Genomic DNA, 21,658 nt, shown 5'->3' with positions numbered 1-21,658 from the left:
TTGATTGGAAAATAAACCAGAAAATATTCACATTTAAGAAGCTGAAATCTGCTGAGATTTTTTGTTAAGAAATGTCTCAAACCAGTTGGCAGTTCATTTAATAATCATTTATTTGATTGATTCTTGCAGTTTGAGACTGAAATAAAGATGAAAACTAAACTTACTAAACTAACTGAAACTATTATCTTTGTAATGGAACAGCTGCTCTGACAAATACTGCTCATTTTATAATTAAAACAAACAGAAAACAAAAAGCTAAAAGTAAACAATTCCCACTCAAACTAATAAAAACTAATATCAATTATGAATAAAAACTAAAAACTACACCCTTTTAAACAAAACTTCTGAAACTGAACTGAAAACAAAATACAAATAAAAACGAATAAACAATGAGAAACTGTTTAAATCTCTTTATTGTGTTTTATTTTGTATATTTTCTCTGTTAGTTGTGAAATATTTTGTCTCTTTGATCAGAAACAAACGTCATCAGCTCGGTCTTCATCTTTCTGACTCTCTGCGTGTCCCTAAACGCCTCAGCAGCGGGGACGTGTCGCGCGCTTATCAGACCTGATTAAACTCACCTGTCGGTCACGTGTGTGTCCGTCAGTCACCTGTGTGTCGCTGTGTGTGTGTCAGCTGCAGTGTATCGGAGCTGTTCCGGTAATTTTCCGGCTCAGGATGCAGAAAGGTCTGAAGAAGTACTTCGTCAACATGGACGAGTACCTGAGCAGTCTGGGTTTGTACCGGAAGATGGTGGCCCGGGACGCGTCCAGCCTGTTCAGGGCCGTGTCCGAACAGGTGAGTCAGAACCGAACAGAGCCGCAGGGAGAGCCGGGACACCGAGAGGGGGGAGCGGGGAGAGAGGAGCCGACAGACCGGGGTCAGAGGTCACACACAGGCAGTAATAATACTCACTGTAATACTACCGATACTGTGTGGTGGTACTACTGCTGTACTCCTGATACTCCCGCAGTGACTCTGAGGCTGTTTTAAAGTCTCTCCCAGTTCAACCAGTTTGTTTCCAGTCAGTTCAGCCTCATAACTCAGAGTTCATGAAGTTAATTACACCTGACCCCGGTTACCATGGAGACGGAGTTCTGTACTCGAGTACGGTCACGTCACAAAAATATTACTCCCGTACTGCTGTCAGAAAAGTACTCGAGTGAAAATAGTTCCTTTTGAACAGATGTCATCATCATCGTCTATAACTGATGATCAATTAATCAATAATCACCTTCAGTTTGACAGCTTCTGTTCTTCTGAGCAAAACAGAAAAATAAACATTTAATAAAATGAAAACAGTGTTGAATCTAAATATTTGTAGAATATCTGAGAAAATAATAAAAAAAAGAAAAAACTGCAGTAAAATATCAAAATATACAAGAATAATATACAGAGATACACGACAAGCAATATAAAAATAAATATATTAAATATTGATTAAGTTCTTAGAGATGATTAACATCCTTATTTCAAACCCGCTGCACTGATCAGTTGTCCTGTTTTTCATTGGTTCGTTTGGAATCGGGTCACCTGATTGGCTACAAAAATACTGAATATTCAGTCTGTACTCAATTATGATTTATAAAGTAACTGAGTAGATTACATATTGTAATGCATACTTAAGTACAAGAAAAAGTAGACCGACTTGTACAGACTTGAAGATCTACTCAGAAAAGTAGAGTAAGTAGAGTATTTGTAATTAGTTACTTTCACCCCGATGATCCACAGAGAGCCGATAACGACAGAGACGTCAGACGCACAACAAATCGAAAAAGGATTGAAATCACAATATGGCCAAGTGCAAAATCCAAATCGCAGAACCAGAAACTTTTCTGAAATTTTTTGAAAAAGGAAAAATGTTTGCAAAAACTGCATTATGAGATTTTACAGAGATCATTGATCATTTTTCAGTAAATATGAAAATTTTAAAACAAAATGTTCATTCTCACTATCATCATATCTCATATCAGAATCACAATTTCAGTCAAATAATTGCAATATGAGTATTTTAGTGAATCGTGCAGCTCAATTAATGAAAATAAAATCATATTTTTCAGTATCGGATATTTTCTCATCTTCTTCTGTTCTCTATCATCTGAAATATTATTTTAAACTGTTTCATCATTATTCTGTAGAATTTCATATATCAGCTTTTCTCTTTTAATTCATTTTAACTTGACCGTTGTTATTCTATTCTCTTCTACTCTGTTCTCTTGGACACTGTCATTTAGCAGTTTGTCTCTGTCAGGCAGGAACCTTGTCAGGAAGTGAAAAGTTTTTAAATGAAATGACTGCAGCTCTTTTTAAAAACTTTCACCAGTTAAATATTTGGAAAACCCACAGACGAACATAAAGGAGACCGACAGCTCGAAAACAAGAGTAAAAATATCCATTACACTGACGGATTTAATGTAAAAGGTTTATATTTATAATGTCATGTTTTTATACTGATGTGTGTGTGTGTGTGTGTGTGTGTGTGTGTGTGTGTGTGTGTGTGTGTGTGTGTGTGTGTGTGTAGTTGTATTACTCTCAGAACTACCATCAGAGGATCCGTCAGGACTGCGCCAACTTCATGAGAGCCAACAGATGCAACTTTGAGCCGGTGAGTCAGTGGTCCATCAGTGTTGTTACCATGGTTACATGCAGGTTCAGACACATCGAGCTGCCGGTTGACCCTTCACTAAGCTTCTGTCCAATCATAGCTTAGCAACTGTAACTAGGGCTGTCAGGCTTTCTGTTTGCGTCCATGTTGACGTTGTGCAGGAGGCTCTGAGAGCAGCGACACTCGATGTTTCATGAGTCTGAACGGTGACGTCTTTTTGTTGTGAAACACAGGAGAACATGTTGAATGTCTGCAGTAACTTTACCTCCAGACAAACTTTGTTCTGTGGGGGTTTGAGGAGGAGGATGTGGGCTGATGAAGAATCAAAGATGCATCTCTCTCTGGCTCACAGTCTCAGGTCTAACCCGGGTTAGCTTAGCTCATGTCCCGGCTCTCTTCCTGTGGTGATCGTGGTCCAGCTGGTCTGGCTGGGTGACCCGTCTCAAGGTCCGCTGCACTAATCGAGTCCCTGCTCTTCCTTTTCCCACGTTAACGAGTGTATTTCTGTCATCTATCATGTAGATATACCTGCTGTATTTCACCATCTGACCAATGTTAGCTGAGATGTAAGCTAGCTTTAGCCTCAGTCTGTTAGCATTAATGCTATATCATGTACACAGCTGTTAGCCAACTTTACATAAACACTTTCACAGGGTTCTTGTTTTAAAACGTGTCAGATGGAAACATTAAAACATCAGCTGGAGACTCTCAGCTGATTTAAGTCAAGTTAGCATTAGCATTAGCTTACATCAGCCAGCTACATTTATGAAATCTGCTTGTGAGTCTTTATTTTAGCGACAAAATCCACCGTCGTCAGCTGGAAATGAGAATCTTCTTTGTTTATGTCTCTAAAGAATCACAGACCTCATGTTTCAACAATTTTGATGTTAAATCTGCCGCCATTGTCACTGTAAACTGCATAAATGCAGTGCGAGAATGGAAAGTTTGGCAGGTGTAGCAACAGTAACTAAGGAGGGCGGGGCTTAGTGAAGGGTTAATGAGAACAAAACTATTGAAGACCTGAGAGCCAATCAGAGAGCAGGATATTCTGTGTTTGTACAGCTGGTGAGAAGTCTGACTACTAATGCAGAATTAACGCTGCCCTAACATAGTACCTGAGTGTAACTAAGTCGCGATGATGTCACTGATGCTGCAGCTTGTCTTCATCTGTTTGCTTTCAGTTTGTTGAAGGTTCCTTTGAGAAATATCTGGAACGTCTGGAGGACCCAAAGGTGAGCTGCTGTGACCTTTGACCCTTTAGCTGAACACTTGTGACCAGGGGTGTGTTCCAAACCGCATACTTACCTACTACTCATACTAACTCTGTGAGTACGCAGTGTGTCTACACTGGCTGTATGCGATTTTTGAGTATGTGAGAAGTTCCCGGATGCATACTGCATTCGCCAGAAATGTTGAGTATCCATCACCAGCTTACTACTCACACTCAAATTACCCAGGATGCAACGCGACGTGACGTCACCGCGAACAGGACAGGAGAATTACCAAGCTGAGTAAAGTTAGATGTAATTTTCCCTCCAATTTTTATGCTTGGAGGTTTGTTGTTAGCGATTTCTCATTGGATTTACATTTATTAAGAAAGTTTAAAAAATAAATACAACTTGACAACAAGCCCAAGTCGATAGCGACCATGATGTACCGAAGACGGCGGGCCGACAAGACTCTCCGCCGGTAAGGCATCATGATTGGTCTAATTCCGTTAACGGGACGAGATCAGTCCAAACGGCGGTGTCAAGCAGGATGTATTGTGGGTTGGTTCACTTCTTGTTTTCAAAGTAAAAGCACTATTTATCACCATGGTCTTTTGGTATGAGAAAGGCGGGTGTTTTATTTTGTGAATATAACCGGAAGTGTGTTGCTCACTGCGGCTAATTTAAATTTCGCTGAATTCGTCTGAACGAAATTGTAAACGGTTGGTATTTGGACAAATAAACGGCCACTTTCTCACCTGATTTTTAAAAAAATCTCGATAAAGTGATATATTTAAAGAGTTTAGAGCTAAAGTGAAATCAGCTTCAGCCTGTCGATTTCTGCTCGGGTAGGAGCGCAATGCATTGTGGGTTATCATGTAGTACGCTGTAGTGTAAACGCTTTGCATACTGTCTGATGGATTGGGTATGCAGTATGGAGTATGGATAGTATGTAGTAGTTAGTATGCGGTTTCGAACACAGCCCAGGTGTGATGGGGTGTAACTGTGTGTGTGTGTGTGTGTGTGTGTGTGTGTGTGTGTGTGTTTTCAGGAGACGGTGGGTCAGGTGGAGATCAAGGCTCTGTCTCAGCTCTACAGGTGAGAAACTGACCTGCTCCAATCACTGAGTTCTCAGCTGTTTTAAAATGTTTTTTAAATGGTTTTTCAATCTGCTGTTTCTGCTGCTTCAACCAGAAAATGTTAGAGTTAATTAGAGTTGCAGGGAGGTGGAGTCTGTTACCTTTGGACAGAGACAGTCTGTTTCGAGTCTTTATGCTAAGCTAAGCTAACCAGCTGCTGACTGTGTACAGAAATCAATCTGACATGAGACTCTCAGAGAAAGAAGAACATTATATTAAACACTGAACTGCTCCTTTAACTGTGTGTGTGTGTGTGTGTGTGTGTGTGTGTGTGTGTGTGTGTGTGTGTGTGTAGGCGTTGTTTCCTGATCTATCGTTACCCAGGGAAACCAGCCACTGTGATCTCAGAGGACGACTTTGTTGACAAGGTGAAGAAGTTTCCCGTTGTTGTTTCTGATCAGCTGCCTCTGTGATCAATAATACATTAATGATCAATAATAATACAATAATGAATGTTAAGTAAATCTTTAAAGGGTCAGTCTGGAGATTTACTGCTGAAACACTTCATCAGTCAAAGATTTAAATACACAGTTTGTGTGGTAATTAGTGATAACATACAGGTGACATACAGGTGACATACAGGTGACATACAGGTGACATACTGGTGACATACAGGTGACATACTGGTGGTGTGTATATATATATAGGTGACATACAGGTGGTGTATACATACAGGTGACATACAGGTGGGTTATACATAAAGGTGACATACAGGGGACATACAGGTGGTGTATACATACAGGTGACATATAGGGGACATACAGATGACAGGTGACATATAGGACATGTACAGGTGCTGTAAGGGTAACACGCAGGTGACATACAAGTGTTCTACAGGTGTCGTGCAGGTGACATACCCGTGATGTACAGGCGGTGTTTATGCGATATAGGTGATATACAGATGATTTACAGGTGACTTACAGATGACATATCGGGTCATGTTGATATGATGCTGTGATGAGATTGAGTGACTGAACTCACAGCAGGTCACATGACATTACATGACATGACGTTATTGGTCAATGCTGACCATCAATCTTCTGTGTTGCCTAGGTAACGCTGTGTTGCTCCATCAACGGTCACTATGACATTGTTTATCCGAGGAGTTACCCCGCCTCTGCTGCCCTCTGTCAGTGTGAGTACTGAGCTCTGATTGGTAGATCATTGTGATTTAAAGGAACAGTACAACATTTTACTGTCTGACCTGGAGGTTAATTTTTAGCAACAAATTACAATAAAATAACTACAGACATGTCAGGACAGTTCTGCACCGTGAGGACATGTCCTCGTTATGACATCATCAATCCAACATTACTCCTGTGGGAGCAGCCATGTTAGCGACATGCTAACACAATGATCTGTTATTGATCCTTGTATTGATTAATTCAGTTTCCTCATTGATTAATTTAGTGTGTGTGTGTGTGCGTGTGCGTGTGCGTGTGCGTGTGCGTGTGCGCGTGTGTGTGTGTGTGTGTAGCTCTCCTGTATGAGCTGCTCTACACTCAGGTGTTTGGGTTGGAAGAGGCGGAGCTCTGTCATGCCATGGAGACCTTCAGGGTTGGAGGTCGTCGTTATAGAAACAGCCCTTCGATGTGCAGCGACATCGACATCGGCTATGAGGACCAAGGACACAGGTGCACTCACACACAGTGATGTCATGTTCAGAACATTCAGGTCACAAACTGCTGCTCAACCTCACCTTCCTGATGACATCATACCAACAGGTGTGTCTGTGTGTGTTTGTTTTGGTGCAGGGAGGAGTCGGAGGTGGGTGGAGTTGCAGAGGAGAAACTGCGAGCTGTGACGGATGAATCAAAGGTGGGAGGGGTCAGCGGCTGCTGTCAGTAAGTCATGTGATGTCACCAAGTTTCTGACTTCTTGTTGTTTTTTTAATTGTTCAGCCTCCAGCAGAAGCCCCGCCCCCCTCCAGACTGTCTCTTCCTTATAAGGTGATGAAGTCTCTGGATGGAGAAGTTTACAGAAACCTGGAGTTTGACGTCTGGCATGACACCTGTAAAGGTAACACACACACACACTGACAGAGTGATGCTGCGTCACCAGGAGTCGGTTCGACCAGATCTTAAGACTTAAAGTGTGAATGAGAGAATATTTTACAAATGAGGCTCCTGAGGATATCTGTAATCTGATTACAGTGACAGGTACTAATCTGATATTATTAATCCATCAGTATTAATCTGTTAACTGAAAGTGTGTGTGTGTGTGTGTGTGTGTGTGTGTGTGTGTGTGTGTGTGTGTGTGTGTGACAGAGATGCAGAAGACAGACTACATGGTGTTTGCAGGGAGGCAGTACTTCCTGGGAGATAAATGTCAGGTAAAAAAAACCCCACGAGTGTCAGTGTTTGATTTGGTTCTTCTGAGATCCACCAGCACAGAACACCTGTAACGTTCTCAACACAGCGGGACATTAAAGTGTCTGTTCTTCACTCATGAAACATGGTGTTACAGAGCTCAACAGGAAGTGAAAATCATGTTCAGGATTTAGATGATGAGTCATAAGGCGTTTCTCAATATTGGCAGTTTGGACTTAGCAAGTTCGACTTGAGAGTTCTGTCTCTCGAGGACACAGGACGGTCATTCTGCTATTGGGACAGTAGCGTACTTGATGATGTCACCATCTCAGCTCATCCTGGCTTACCCACTTCAAATTATTTTCACCATTAATGTATATTTGAAATAAAATGAAATATGATATAAAACACAACCCTGTATCTTTTGGTTTAAATGTGCGGAAAAAGAATTATATCTCGTTTAACTTCAGAGACGTCAGAGCCAGCGGCAGATTTCAAAACGCCACGCCGGGATAAGGCTGTTTTAGCGGGTTAACATGAATGCTATCAGCCCGGTCATCTTGCCAGCTGGCGAGGTATGCTGGCCGTCCCGTTAGCAGGACGACACATCTCCGAAAACATCGGAGCAAATTTTAAACTACACGCTATCGTGATGAATCGACCACAGATTTGAAGTTTTAATGTGTACATTCTCGCATAAAATAATCTTAAAATTTCATTCCATGGTACTAAAACAGTCATATTTCGACACTTGTAACTTAAAGTTGTGGGTCCTCTGCTCTGCCATTGTTGCTACGAAATGCATTCTGGGATACGTGGCTGCCCCAAGTCCACACAAGTCACCACCCGATGCATCCTCGATAAAACGGGCGGGGCAAGAACACCTCCGGGTATTTGACTGTACTTGGCGAGATGCGGACTTTTGAATTGGAACAGTACTTGGACTGAGACTGATGACATTTCTCAAGAACACAAGAACAGAAGAACAGAGAAGAACGCATACTGAGAAACGGCTATAATGTTGTGAACATCACAGGTCTAATCAGTCTGAAGCTTCGGGCTCAGCTCTTCTTTGATTGGTTGGTTCAGCTTTGTGTGTGCGTGTGTGTCTTTATCTCCGTCTGTGTGTTTCAGGTGCGTCTGGAGCCGAAGGGGAAGTACTACAATGCCTTCATCCAGGAAGTAGGAACACACTCATCAGCCGTCACCGTCTTCATTGAGGAGCTGGGAGAGAAGTAACGCACAGAACCTGAACCTGTAACACTACAACAGTCTGTAACACTAGAACACAGTCTGTGACCATAAAACAGTCTGTGACACTAGAACACAGTCTGTAACACTAGAACACAGTCTGTGACACTAGAACACAGTCTGTAACACTAGAACACAGTCTGTGACACTAGAACACAGTCTGTGACACTAGAACACAGTCTGTAACACTAGAACACAGTCTGTAACACTAGAACACAGTCCGTGACACTAGAACAGTCCGTAACACTAGAACACAGTCTGTGACACTAGAACAGTCCGTGACACTAGAACACAGTCTGTAACACTAGAACACAGTCCGTGACACTAGAACAGTCTGTAACACTAGAACACAGTCTGTAACACTAGAACACAGTCCGTGACACTAGAACACAGTCTGTAACACTAGAACACAGTCTGTAACACTAGAACACAGTCTGTGACACTAGAACAGTCCGTAACACTAGAACACAGTCTGTGACACTAGAACAGTCCGTAACACTAGAACACAGTCTGTAACACTAGAACACAGTCTGTGACACTAGAACAGTCCGTAACACTAGAACACAGTCTGTAACACTAGAACATAGTCTGTAACACTAGAACACAGTCCGTGACACTAGAACAGTCCGTAACACTAGAACACAGTCTGTAACACTAGAACACAGTCTGTAACACCACAACAGTCTGTAACACTAGAACACAGTCTGTGACACTAGAACACAGTCCGTGAAACTAGAACACAGTCCGTGACACTAGAACACAGTCTGTAACACTAGAACACAGTCCGTAACACTAGAACAGTCCGTGACACTAGAACACAGTCTGTAACACTAGAACACAGTCCGTAACACTAGAACACAGTCTGTAACACTAGAACAGTCTGTAACACTAGAACACAGTCTGCAACACTAGAACACAGTGTGTAACACTAGAACACAGTCTGTGACACTAGAACAGTCTGTAACACTAGAACACAGTCCGTAACACTAGAACAGTCTGTAACACTAGAACACAGTCTGTAACACTAGAACAGTCTGTAACACTAGAACACAGTCTGTAACACTAGAACACAGTGTGTAACACTAGAACACAGTCTGTAACACTAGAACACAGTGTGTAACACTAGAACACAGTCTGTAACACTAGAACACAGTGTGTAACACTAGAACACAGTCTGTGACACTAGAACAGTCTGTGACACTAGAACACAGTCCGTAACACTAGAACACAGTCCGTAACACTAGAACACAGTCCGTAACACTAGAACACAGTCAGAGTTTGGTCAGATTTTTAGCAGAGGAGCTGATCTGTGACTTACAGTTTGACAGACTAAATGTTCATGTTTTCAGACACCTGGTTCCTCTGACTGATCTGAAACCAGTGAATCCAGTTCCTGCCTGGAACGTTGCTGCTCCCAGCAGAAAAGGAGACCTGGGTACGTTTAGACTGGGATCCAGTTTCTGTTCAGTTCCTGCATTCTCCTCCTGCTCTCTGAAGATATTTGGTGTTTGTTTAGAAATATTCAGAAACTCCACATAGGACGAGTTCCTGCTGGTGAGGAAGTTTCATTTTAGTTTCATTGTCTGGATTTGGTTTGTCTCTTCTGAGTGGAACAATTAACCCTTCTAAGTCCCGCCCCTTTTTTGCAATGTAATGTCCTCCTGACTGTCTCCGTCTCAGTCCTGGTTTCGCTCTGTCTCTGTCAGATTTGGACTCGCGTGGTCAACGTCATCACCGCCATCGATATTTCAGGAAGTCTCGTGGCAGCAGCGGAGTGAAGGGGGCGGAGCTGCTAATGCCGCCGCCATCCTCCTATGGAGGCCCGGCCCCCTCCGGTCTGCCCCCCCGCTTCCAGCCAGCAGGACACCCCCGTCCGCCCCCTCCCCCGTCACCAGGAGCCATGACCTATGACCCCTATGTCCCCCCACACCACCACCATCCAGCAGCCAGACCTCGATACGGAGCCTCCAGGTGGGACTTTATACCTGACAAACACCCGACTGTTCACATCTGTTACGACACAAATACAATCAGAGCTTATTGGACAACATCTGTATCCAAACAGATGAACTTTTTTTTAGACGAGTAGTTTTTGTCCTGCACAGGGACTTACTTTGTTCTGTACATGTTTGTTTTGTAAAGACCAGATCACTTTGTTTTTCCAAATGGAACATTTTTGTGTGTGTGTGTGTGTGTGTGTGTGTGTGTGTGTGTGTGTGTGTGTGTGTGTGTGTGTGTGTGTGTGTGTTTCATTGTGATATGAAACATTGTAGGAAGAGATACAAGAGAAAGGACTCTGATTTGTCCACGACTTTAATGATTTTGTTTTTGAAAATGCACTGATATTAAGGAGCTCGTGTGTGTGTGTGTGTGTTATGTGTGTGTGTGTGTGTGTGTGTGTGTGTGTGTGTTTCTGTGTGTGTTATATATGTGTGTGTGTGTCTGTCTGTCTACCTGTCTCATGGATTCTGGTCAGAAGCTCCACCCGTTTCCTGAACCGTCACCTGATTGGTCCACAGTTGACCTATTACCATCCTGGCAGACGATATTACCATGACTACGAGAACTACGCCTTCAGGTCACGGTAAACAAAACAAACGCACACGCAGCTGACCTGAAGTTTGACGTCTTATATCTGACTCATGTCAAGAATAAAGGACCAACTTTTTAAATGATTCATGGCGTCAGTCTTCAGATGAACAGAATCTGTTTTTATATTAAAGTGTTATCATTTGTTTGTTTAAAATAAAGCTTGTTGTTTTGTGGCCGTCAGTCAAATCACGTGACTCGAGTTAATTACTTAATTACAGAATAACAAATGAAGTAAAATGATATTGACATCAGCTCACCTGCTGCCATCAGAATAACTTTAATCAGCTCAGAGGAGAACTGAAGTATTGATCATCGGATCAGTCGCTGGTCTCTGGTTGAGTTGTTGTTGTTTGTTCAGTCGTAGTCGCCGTCAGCTCGCCGCTCTCAATAAAGACTGTCAGTTTGGTTTTTCGGCGGAGACGGTGGACGAGCCAGCTGATCTGGACCCAACCATCGCCTACTACCAGCTGGATGATGGCGCCGACGGCGTCTTTCCTCCGCTGCCGGTGAGAAAACCAAAACTCTGAGTTTGGACACTTTGACGTGAACCTTGAGACTCGGTTTGGACTCGATCCACAGACCTGGACTTTGACTTGGACCTGGTATCAGTTTGTGTGTGTGTGTAATATGATGTGGCTCCTCCCTCAGGGTCAGCCTGTGGCCCCACCTCCTGCCATGGGAGCCCCTCCCCCTCCCTCTGGCTCCTCCTACAGGGTTCAGAGAGGCTCGGGGCCCCTCCCCCCCGCACCTCCACCTGGAAACACCCCCGTGTGTTCATCGGAGGAGGACCAGGAGGACACGAGCACTGTGGAGGACCAGGGTGAGGACGACGAGGCAATCAATTAATCTGTCGATCGTTTTCTCTGTCAGTTGATTAATTGATCTATCACAGCCTGGATCTCCACCACCTGTTGTCACATTTGGACCCATTTTTCAATTAGTGATCAATGTGGCAATCATTTTTCCACTAATTGATTAGTTGTTTGAGGTCAGATCCATCTGTCTAACCCACTGGTGTGTGTGTGTGTGTGTGTGTGTGTGTGTGTGTGTGTGTGTGTGTGTTTCTCTGACATGACTTGTGTGTGTGTGTGTGTGTGTGTGTGTGTGTGTGTGTGTGTGTGTGTGTGTCTGTGTGTGTGTGTGTGTGTGTTTCTCTGACATGACGTGTGTGTGTGTGTGTGTGTGTGTGTGTTTCTCTGACATGACTTGTGTGTGTGTGTGTGTGTGTGTGTGTTTCTCTGACATGACTGGTGTGTGTGTGTGTGTGTGTGTGTGTGTGTGTGTGTGTGTGTGTTTCTCTGACATGACTGGTGTGTGTGTGTGTGTGTGTGTGTTTCTCTGACATGACTGGTGTGTGTGTGTGTGTGTGTGTGTGTGTGTGTGTGTGTGTGTGTGTGTTTCTCTGACATGACTGGTGTGTGTGTGTGTGTGTGTGTGTGTGTGTGTGTGTGTGTGTGTGTGTGTTTCTCTGACATGACTGGTGTGTGTGTGTGTGTGTGTGTGTGTGTGTGTGTTTCTCTGACATGACTGGTGTGTGTGTGTGTGTGTGTTTCTCTGACATGACTGGTGTGTGTGTGTGTGTGTGTGTGTGTGTGTGTGTGTGTGTGTGTCTTTCTCTATGACATGACTGGTGTGTGTGTGTGTGTGTGTGTGTGTGTGTTTCTCTGACATGACTGGTGTGTGTGTGTGTGTGTGTGTGTGTGTGTGTGTCTGTGTTTCTCTGACATGACTGGTGTGTGTGTGTGTGTGTGTGTGTGTGTGTGTGTGTGTGTGTGTGTGTTTCTCTGACATGACTGGTGTGTGTGTGTGTGTGTGTGTGTGTGTGTGTGTGTTTCTCTGACATGACTGGTGTGTGTGTGTGTGTGTGTGTGTGTGTGTTTCTCTGACATGACGTGTGTGTGTGTGTGTGTGTGTGTGTGTGTGTCTGTGTTTCTCTGACATGACGTGTGTGTGTGTGTGTGTGTGTGTGTGTGTGTGTGTGTGTTTCTCTGACACGACTGGTGTGTGTGTGTGTGTGTGTGTGTGTTTCTCTGACATGACTGGTGTGTGTGTGTGTGTGTGTGTGTGTGTGTGTGTGTGTGTGTTTCTCTGACATGACTGGTGTGTGTGTGTGTGTGTGTGTGTGTGTGTGTGTGTGTTTCTCTGACTTGACTGGTGTGTGTGTGTGTGTGTGTGTGTGTGTGTGTTTCTCTGACATGACTGGTGTGTGTGTGTGTGTGTGTGTGTGTCAGCTGAGTACACAGAGGACTACATCTACATGAGTCAGGGTGAGTAACATCATGTGACTGTGAACACAGAGCTGCTGCGTGTCGACAGTCCAGCCCCTGAACACGTGTGACTGTTGAACTGTTTCAGATCAGAGCTACCAGAGCTCAGGTGTTTATCCTGCTGCAGAACCCTCCACCAACCAGGTACAACACCTGACCTGTCACCTGCTGCACAAGAACCTTTCAGAAAGCTGTCCGAGTGATGAGCTGATGTCTCTACGTGTTGAACACATCAGGTCGTGCTGTGGTCTCTCTCTGGGGAGCGTCTGGGCTTTAGCTCATGGTATAAGATGAATTAAACTAAATATGTGACGCTCTGGACCACAGGAGCGTTTACCTTGGAAATGATGTCAGAAAATATTCAGGAGACGGAGGACAGACTGAGGGACACTGAGGGACACTATGGACACAGAGCAGTGTGTCATCAGCATACAGACAAATGTTTGGTGTTTTTATAAAATAGACTTAAAGTTAACACTAAAATTCACTCATGATAAATACTTACAGGTGTGATGATCAGGTCACATGATCAGTGATGTCATAAACCTCACACCTGCAGAGAGAGAAGACAAAAACAGTTTCTCTTATGTTTTCTTATTGTGAAAGGACGAGCAGGAAGGAGGCACAGCTGACTCTCCCACGAGACCAGAGATGACGTACAGCTACACACAGCAGGTAGAGAACGTGACGCGTGTTTTACTCCGCTGGGTTTTTAGTTTTACACACACACTTTTATCTTGATGGATTTATTGTCTTTGCCCAAACTTTAATGTCTTAGAATGGATTTTAATTCTTACAAGTTTACAGTGACAGGAAACAGAAAAAAAAAACTGAGTGTGTGTGTGTGTGTGTGTGTGTGTGTGTGTGTGTGTGTGTGTGTGTGTGTGTGTGTGTGTGTGTGTGTGTGTGTGTGTGTGTGTGTATGTGTCAGGTAGTGAAGCCATTAGCAGTCATCTGCTCTTCACCCTCTTCTTCCTCCTCCTCACCTTCATCTCCATCATCACGTGTTCCTGCAGCTGCTCACCTGCCACCAGCGACACAGACTCGCTCAGGTACACACACACACACACACACACACACACACACACACACACACACACACACAGTGACACACACTGTAACTGTTAGATTAATATGAGGTGATGTTTTCTTTGCTTAGTTGCCATGGTGATCCCAGCTGCGTCTCCGTGGTTGGTTAATGAGTTGGGTGAAGGTCTCTGCACTGTGGTTGCTCCGCCCCCTTACTCCTACGACCCTAATGGCAGTGATTTACCCCGAGGTCAGAGGTCAACCAGTGTAAACACACGGTGTAACGTCGGGCTCAGACTGGTCACATGGTCTCTGTCACACGTTTTTGTGTATCTGTGTGATTAATTTGCACATCAGTCATATTTTCTGAACCAGATACAAAAGTTCACATCAACGATGACATTTTGTGAAGCAACATTGTCTTTTTTTTTTCTTTTTTCCTGAAGTTTTGCTTTTAACACGAACACATCTGACCAATCAAAGTGCATGTTGTTGATGACATCACATTCAAAAATATGAGCTAGTGAAGCTAACTAAACTATGACGTTACCTGAAAGCCGTCAGGCAGGATGAGATTTTTCTCGTCCCGTTTCTGTGTTCCTGTATGAACGCCTTAAAGATTAGAGTCAGAACTTCTTCATGTGACAGACTACATCTTGATGCCTGGCCAATCACAGCTCACCTTCTGCCACAACCTGCATGATGTCATTAGAAAGGAGGTGTTAGGGAGTGACTTCCTGGTTAAAATTTGTGAAACGTTAACGTACAGACAGGTGTAGTCTGAACCTGACGTTACACTTCCTGCGGCAGCTTCCTGTCTCACACTGAGTGTGTTTATTACTCATGTGACTGTGTGTGTGTGTGTGTGTGTGTGTGTGCGTGTGTGCGTGTGTGTGTGTGTGTGCGTGCAGATTGCAGAATCCTCCAGTATTACTTCAACTTAGGAGTCCAGGTAAGATTCATCAGCATCTTCTTCCTTCACCTTGCAGATCTGAAGGACAGTATGATTCAGGTTGGGGGCGGGGACTGACCCACCTGTCGATGTCTTGTCTCGATGTTTTGATCGATAATCATGAGAATTAACGATCAATTATCGATTTAATCATTAAGAAATGTCTGATAGAAAAAATGATTAAAAATACAGGCAGTCTGATTTTTCTCAATTTAATCCAACAATCCTGTTTCACAATTTAGGCTACAGTTTAAATGTGCAACTGTTAAACAAAACACCGCGAGGCGTCGGGCTGAAACTCCTCACAAAATAAAAGCCGGTGACAGGACTATTTTCTCAAACAAAATACAATTCTGCCTCTTTTAGACAGAATAAAAAATCATAATAAATAATAATAATTTAAGGAGAACTTTAATCCACGTCTTGCGCGATTTACAATTTAAATGTGCAACTGTTAAACAATAGAAATAGACGTACGCGGAGGCGTCGGGACTCGGGATCTTAACAAAATAAGAGCCAGTAGGCTATTCTCTAAAACAAAATAAATAGGCTACATTTCGCCTCTTTTAAACACAAAAATAAAACATCATATTATTAACTAATAGTCATTTAATCAAAGAACAAAGTAGACTCGCAGCTGACCTTTTTTTTTTTATTTTGCCAGAAGAGAGAGACGGAGGTCCCACATAACAATAACACATTATAGGCCTATAGGTTTACATGAAGGCTACGGTGGTAACTGTCCTGAGCTATAACTTACTTAACCTACGTGTTTTTGTTCGCCGTGCACGCTTCATGTTTACTACCTTCAGATACGGCGGCAGGGCAGAAGTCAGCTCGCAGGCGGTTTTCTCTGCTATATCGCCCCCCGCTGGTGGGATATTTTACTACCGCCACATAGTGAAATTCATTACGTTGCTTTCTCGACGCACACTACATGAACTCTGTTTAACACTGTCGAAAAATCAAAAAAAAATTACGTGATCGACAAAATTCTTAATGATCAATTATCGATCATCGATTAATCGTGCCCATCCCTAGTTCTTAATGCAACTCTTTGTCTTACAAAGAACTGTTTCTTCAAAAAAAGGGTTCTTCAGAAGCAAATGGTTCTGTGTTGGAACCCTTATTTCTAAGAGTGTACCTAAAGTACAGAAACTATCCGTTTGACGTTCCTTTGATGTGTCTGATAGATTTATGAACCCAACACAGTAACTTATTCAACATGTGATCAGCAGCAGTTAACAGGTTACACTACACACACACACACACATACACACACATACACACACACACACACATATATACATATATATGTGTGTGTGTGTGTGTGTCTGTGTGTGTGTGTGTGTATATATATATATATATTTATATTGTAGACGTCTTTCTTATCTTCCTTCAGTTTTAAAAGTCATTACCAGGGAAGGAAGTCGTCGTTGATCAGTGCTGAGACTTTTCCACTGACGCTGTCGTCGCCGGTGCAGTGAGCTGCAGTAACTTTATCGCCTCAGAAACCGTCTGAATGAGCTAACTAGCTACAGTTAGCTCAACAAGAAGACTCTAAGCTCATGAGCGTCTCCTGCCTCACCTGGAGCGCTTTCACTGCAATTTATGATCAATCAGTGAGACTAAACACGTTACACACAGACATTATAAACATCAGCTGGACTATGGAAAGTCATGGCGTCAGACAGCAACAGACAGCAACTCACTCTAATTGCATGGCAGCACGGTTTGTGCGATCCAAGGTGAGAATAAATTTATAGTACAGATCAGTGGGCAAATATCAACATTTCATTTATTTTATCATTATTATTATTTTTTTTTATTTCCATGACAGGTGAGGCTCCGCCTCTCCTGACCACACGTCACTGGTCCAGATGTTCTTCTTGTCCATCTTTATAAACAGTCCTTGTTTAAGTCAGAAGTTCCGTCTCCACTTGTCGGTTCTAACGAGTTTACGTGTTTAAATCTCAGGTGTGCTCCTCTTTAACTCCTCCCCCTCCCACAGTGGTACCATCAGAGCTGTTGGCAGCAGCAGCAGGTGTATCCCCCCACCTCACCTGATGCCCCCTACCCCTACCAGCATTACACCCCCTACCTGAGCCAGGAGCCGCCCCTGCACGGTAAGACCTACGCCCTCTCTGATTGGCTGTTCCTCTAATGTCCACCAGGTGCTCCTGTCTTAATAATGTGACGGGGTTCTCCTTCCTGTGGTCTGTCTGACCCACTCCTGGCCTTTCTGCCCCCAGCTGCCCCCCCTTCATACCCTGAGACAGGACGTGGTGCCCATCAGCCCCCCTCCTCCTCCTACCCAGAATCCACCAGGGCAGGAGAGGGACAAACAGAGGGACACAGCAGCGGTCAGTTACAGCTTCACTCTGATTGGCTGTTCCCTCAGCGTGATGAAGAGTCATCCTCACTTGTTTTCTGTCTCCTCCTCCATCATCAGGCCCCTCCCCCTCCATGGAAGGCTCCTCCTCCATCAGCTCCGCCCCCTCAGGCTCCACCTCAGCCTCTGCTCTCCTGTACCCAGATCAGACGGCCCCTCCACCACTTCTGCACCTGCCGTATGAAGCTCCGCCCCCGGCCACCTTCCTGGCCTCTGCCCCACCCCCTCCTCCTCCTCCTCCTCCTCCTCTTCCTCACCCAGCTCATCCTCACCCTGCCCACCTCCCCCATCACTCCTCCTACCACCCCTGCCTCCCTCCCTCCACCCATTGGACTGGAGGCCACGCCCCACGGGTCTACTGCCCTGCCCCCAATCCTGCCCATGTGGTCAGTTACATCACAGCCCCGCCCCCCCACCACACAGCCACACACTACATACCCCCCACCATCTAACACACAACATGCCTCAATCGTTAGCTCATAGCTAACAGCTGTTTGTTTTCAATGAGCCGCGCTAACAGCAGGAAAACCTCGTATCTCCCAAACATTTTCCTCTTCATGTGGAAGTTTTCTAGAGGATCAAGAACCTGGGAACAAAACCGGAGATTTAAAGAATTCATGATTAAAAATGTAAATTTAGCATTGATGTGTTCCTGTGTTAGCATGTTAGCTTCACACTGAGTTTAATGGCAGGACCAGAGTTCTGCACATGCTAACTGTTAGCTTGTGGCTAAATCACTTTTTTAGGGCAAGAAATCTTTATTTACAACAGTGAAAACCTCAAACACAACATGTACGCCTCATAATCTGTTTGAAACATTTGTTAAATTATCTGTTAATTGTTTAACTCGTTAGTGAGCAGCTCGTTACAATGCCTCCCTGCTGTCACCATGGTGACATAGGTGATGCTTTCTCATGTGGAGTGTGGCCTTGGAGTCAACATGGCCGACATCAAATTTCTGTTTGTTAAAGTCGTCATTTCAGTTTATCCTGTAAACATCGGCCAGCCAATCAGAGAGGGGGCGGGGCTTCAGACTGGGCGTGGTCAGTCCCTGTTTTTTTGATAAAGGGATCTATTTATGTTGATGTTGTGCTCAAAGTGGAGGTTTGTTTTTGTTACTGGGTGAATAAAGTTTGTGTTTAATCAGCAGATGATGCTTCTTTCTGTGATGATGTCATGTAACCTCTAATATCCTGGTTAGTTTTCAGGTCATGTGACCTATAAAATCCAAAGGTCAAACTAAAACAGACGAGCGGGTCATTACATCAGTGTAGACCAGTTTCCGCTCTGCTCGGCGTCAGTTCTGTGGAAGCCTTTGGGAGATTAATTGATAATGAAAAACAGGTAATCAAGAAAATGATCGACAGATCAATTGATTATGAAAATAATTGTTACAGAAAGCCTTGAAAAAAACATCCAGACGTGGAACACGCAGACATTCAGCCTGTTTTTCAGCGACTGACTGAACTGTGACAGGATCAATTAAATTAATTAATGAGATAATTAATTGATAATTGGACTAGCTGGGGACAGAAAACCACAACAAACTCCAGAGTTATAAAAAAAAAAACTTGAAGAACTTTATTAACAAAGCAGAGATTTTTTGAGCCACTCAGTGACCTCACGGTGGCGCTGTTTACTTTCTCACAAGTATCTCAGAAATGTTTACAAACGTAAGACTTAACTGCATGACTCCTGATGATTTAATGCAGGATGTGACATCACTTCCTGTCCTGTATCAGATCATTATTATTCATTCAGGAGACATGAAGAAGAAACAACTGTTCACCTTCATGTGGTGTGCTAGCATGCTGTCACTTCCTGTGTGACATCATCACCTCCATTACTGACAGAAAAAAACACCAGACACCTGTTTTAAACACACTTCTGTCTGTGTGGATGTGAGTGTGTTCGTCGTCACGGTAACAGTTTGGCAGGAATCTCCACAGTCCAGAGGTCGCGACCTCCTCGGGTACTCAGCGGCTCCTTCAGCCAGCGCGGGTTAGACAGCTGAGTCAGGTGTTTCTCCTGCAGACCAATTAGAATGGCCGACCGCTCCAAGTGCTGTAGCTCCTCCCCCTGCAGGGAGGCAGGACATTGCCAGGTCCTTCCCACATCCACCAATCCTGAAAGAGATTGACACAGGTGATGCCTTCAGGTACGGCTCGTCCAACATCAGGAGGATCAGAAGACTGACCTGCCACCACACCTCGCCCGAACCGCTCGCCGGATTCCAGGAGTGCTTCGATCTGAGCCGGGCTCATCCCCAGTGGGCCGCTCAGCACCGCCCTCCACTCCTCGCCCTCCCAGTCCTGCTGGGCGATGTGTATCGCCAGGGTCCGATTCTCCAGCGGGGCCAACAGCGGCCGCCAGCGGCTCTCCACCGGCTTCACTCCATCCAGAACCAGCCCAGCGTACGGCTGCCGAAACGACAGACAGCACACCTGCAGCGACATGTCTGTAAAACAAACGCACCCCCTCAGACTGAGCACAGGGTGAGGTGCGTTCACGAACACCAAGAAACATCAGACACAAACATTCACACTCGATCCTGACAGGTCTCAGTCACGCACCAAAAAAACCCCAAAAACATCACTAAAAGTCACGGTTTGATTTTCTGCACATAAAGTTTAACTGCAGGAACCGAAATACAAACTGTGCCGCTCTTTTACCAGTACGAATATTTTTATTAGATTATTACCACTATTTGTATCCACAGCCTGCTGTATTATTTCACAGTTTTAGTCAACACATGAAGCAGACCTTGAATTCAGATTTCTTTAAGTGGAGTTTGGTGTAAGAGGAACAGTTAGTACGGTGACAGACACGGGCAAAAACAAGTTACATATACAGAACTGGGGTAGAAGCTCAGCACTGCCCCTAGAGGCCTGGAGCACTTCCGTTGTATGACTGGATATGCAGCATTTTCTTTTTGCATTTGTTTTTATATTTGCAGCGTGCTTCTGTATTTGCAGCGCATTTCTGTATGTGCCACGCGTTTACCCTTGTCGACCACCATAAGTTAGTGCTTCATTGCACGAATCTATCAGTTATTATTTTAGTAAATCACGCTGTTGCTGCCGATTCAAGCCGAAAACTTCGACTGTCCATGAAATGTTTTATACTCCTGGAAGGTTTGGTAATATTAGCAGATAAACAAGTAAATGCTCATTTGAGTGATTTTTGAACGGAGTTTGGCGTAAGCCTAAACTAATCCAAACACAGGAACCGCCAAGTGACGTGTGATTACACTAAACGTAATATTCCGTTTGTACAACAAGTCATTTATTGTGTCAGCTGCTGATTTAATGCGCTTCTCTTCGTTCCGTTTCGTTTTCTGTCGGGTTGAATTTGGATGCAGCGAAACAAAACGTGCCGCTTTCTGAGCAGTTTGGTGCGGAGCTGCAGACAGAAGATCTGACAGAACAAACTCTGATCCATAATCAATATTTAACCAAAGTGAAACAACATCAAGGCTTGTTGTATTGTAACAGACTTCAGGACTCACAACAAACTGACTGCAGCTGCTCCTGTTTCCGCTCTGGACGTCTTCTTCTTCTGCAGGTTTATTATCGGCAGACAACAAACACCCCCACTGCTGCCCTCTACAGGTCAGATCATCCTCCATGGTTACCATGGTGATGCATTCAGAAGCGTGCCAGCGTGGTCAGACCAAAGGAAACAAACAAACAAACAAACAAACAAAAAGTACTTTCCAGCCATTCATTAATTCATATGTATTTTTTGAAAAATATAAATTATTTTCTAATTTATTTATTATCTTTTTCTAGTTTCATTAGATGAGACTGAAGATGGAGGGACACTGACATGCTGAAGTTTATTGTTTAAAATTTTACAGTTTGAAAATAAAATTGATCCCTGTGATGCAGTGGTTCTCAAAGTGGGGTCCAGAG

At 43.9% G+C, this 21,658-nt stretch overlaps 2 protein-coding genes across 4 annotated transcripts; one reads left to right on the top strand and one right to left on the bottom strand.

Moving 5' to 3' along the window:
• The first annotated feature begins 617 nt into the window (after nt 1-617).
• Nucleotides 618-18,893, top strand: alg13 (ALG13 UDP-N-acetylglucosaminyltransferase subunit). The gene is made up of 25 exons (XM_084714517.1): nt 618-798; nt 2,522-2,605; nt 3,787-3,837; nt 4,865-4,911; nt 5,248-5,320; nt 6,006-6,087; nt 6,430-6,586; nt 6,707-6,770; nt 6,854-6,971; nt 7,220-7,284; nt 8,396-8,496; nt 9,862-9,947; nt 10,219-10,483; nt 10,989-11,096; nt 11,463-11,610; nt 11,753-11,924; nt 13,336-13,371; nt 13,460-13,515; nt 13,978-14,046; nt 14,303-14,423; nt 14,531-14,650; nt 15,312-15,352; nt 17,364-17,478; nt 17,605-17,715; nt 17,805-18,893. Exons 1-25 carry the CDS (start codon nt 679-681, stop codon nt 18,194-18,196), a joined length of 2,802 nt encoding a protein of 933 aa, XP_084570643.1. The 5' UTR covers nt 618-678; the 3' UTR covers nt 18,197-18,893.
• A 658-nt stretch (nt 18,894-19,551) lies between these two features.
• Nucleotides 19,552-21,298, bottom strand: LOC146329281 (protein EOLA1). 3 transcript variants are annotated; one of them, XM_084714512.1, is made up of 3 exons: nt 21,253-21,298; nt 19,942-20,228; nt 19,552-19,870 (listed from the first exon to the last, which is right to left on the bottom strand). In XM_084714512.1, the coding sequence occupies exons 2-3, from the start codon at nt 20,198-20,200 to the stop codon at nt 19,662-19,664; spliced, it is 468 nt and encodes a 155-aa protein (XP_084570638.1). In that variant the 5' UTR covers nt 20,201-20,228; nt 21,253-21,298; the 3' UTR covers nt 19,552-19,661. The 3 variants fall into 3 exon arrangements, with proteins under 3 accessions (XP_084570638.1, XP_084570640.1, XP_084570639.1); XM_084714514.1 differs by having other exon boundaries at nt 19,954-20,228; XM_084714513.1 differs by having other exon boundaries at nt 19,942-20,202.
• Nucleotides 21,299-21,658: the final 360 nt, after the last annotated feature.

This window comes from Lutjanus erythropterus, chromosome 3 (genome assembly GCF_056507025.1).
Source record: "Lutjanus erythropterus isolate fLutEry1 chromosome 3, fLutEry1.hap2, whole genome shotgun sequence".
NCBI lineage: Eukaryota > Metazoa > Chordata > Actinopteri > Lutjaniformes > Lutjanidae > Lutjanus > Lutjanus erythropterus.
The sequence above is the reverse complement of the archived record's forward strand: the minus strand, read 5'-3'. Positions and strand labels throughout refer to the sequence as shown.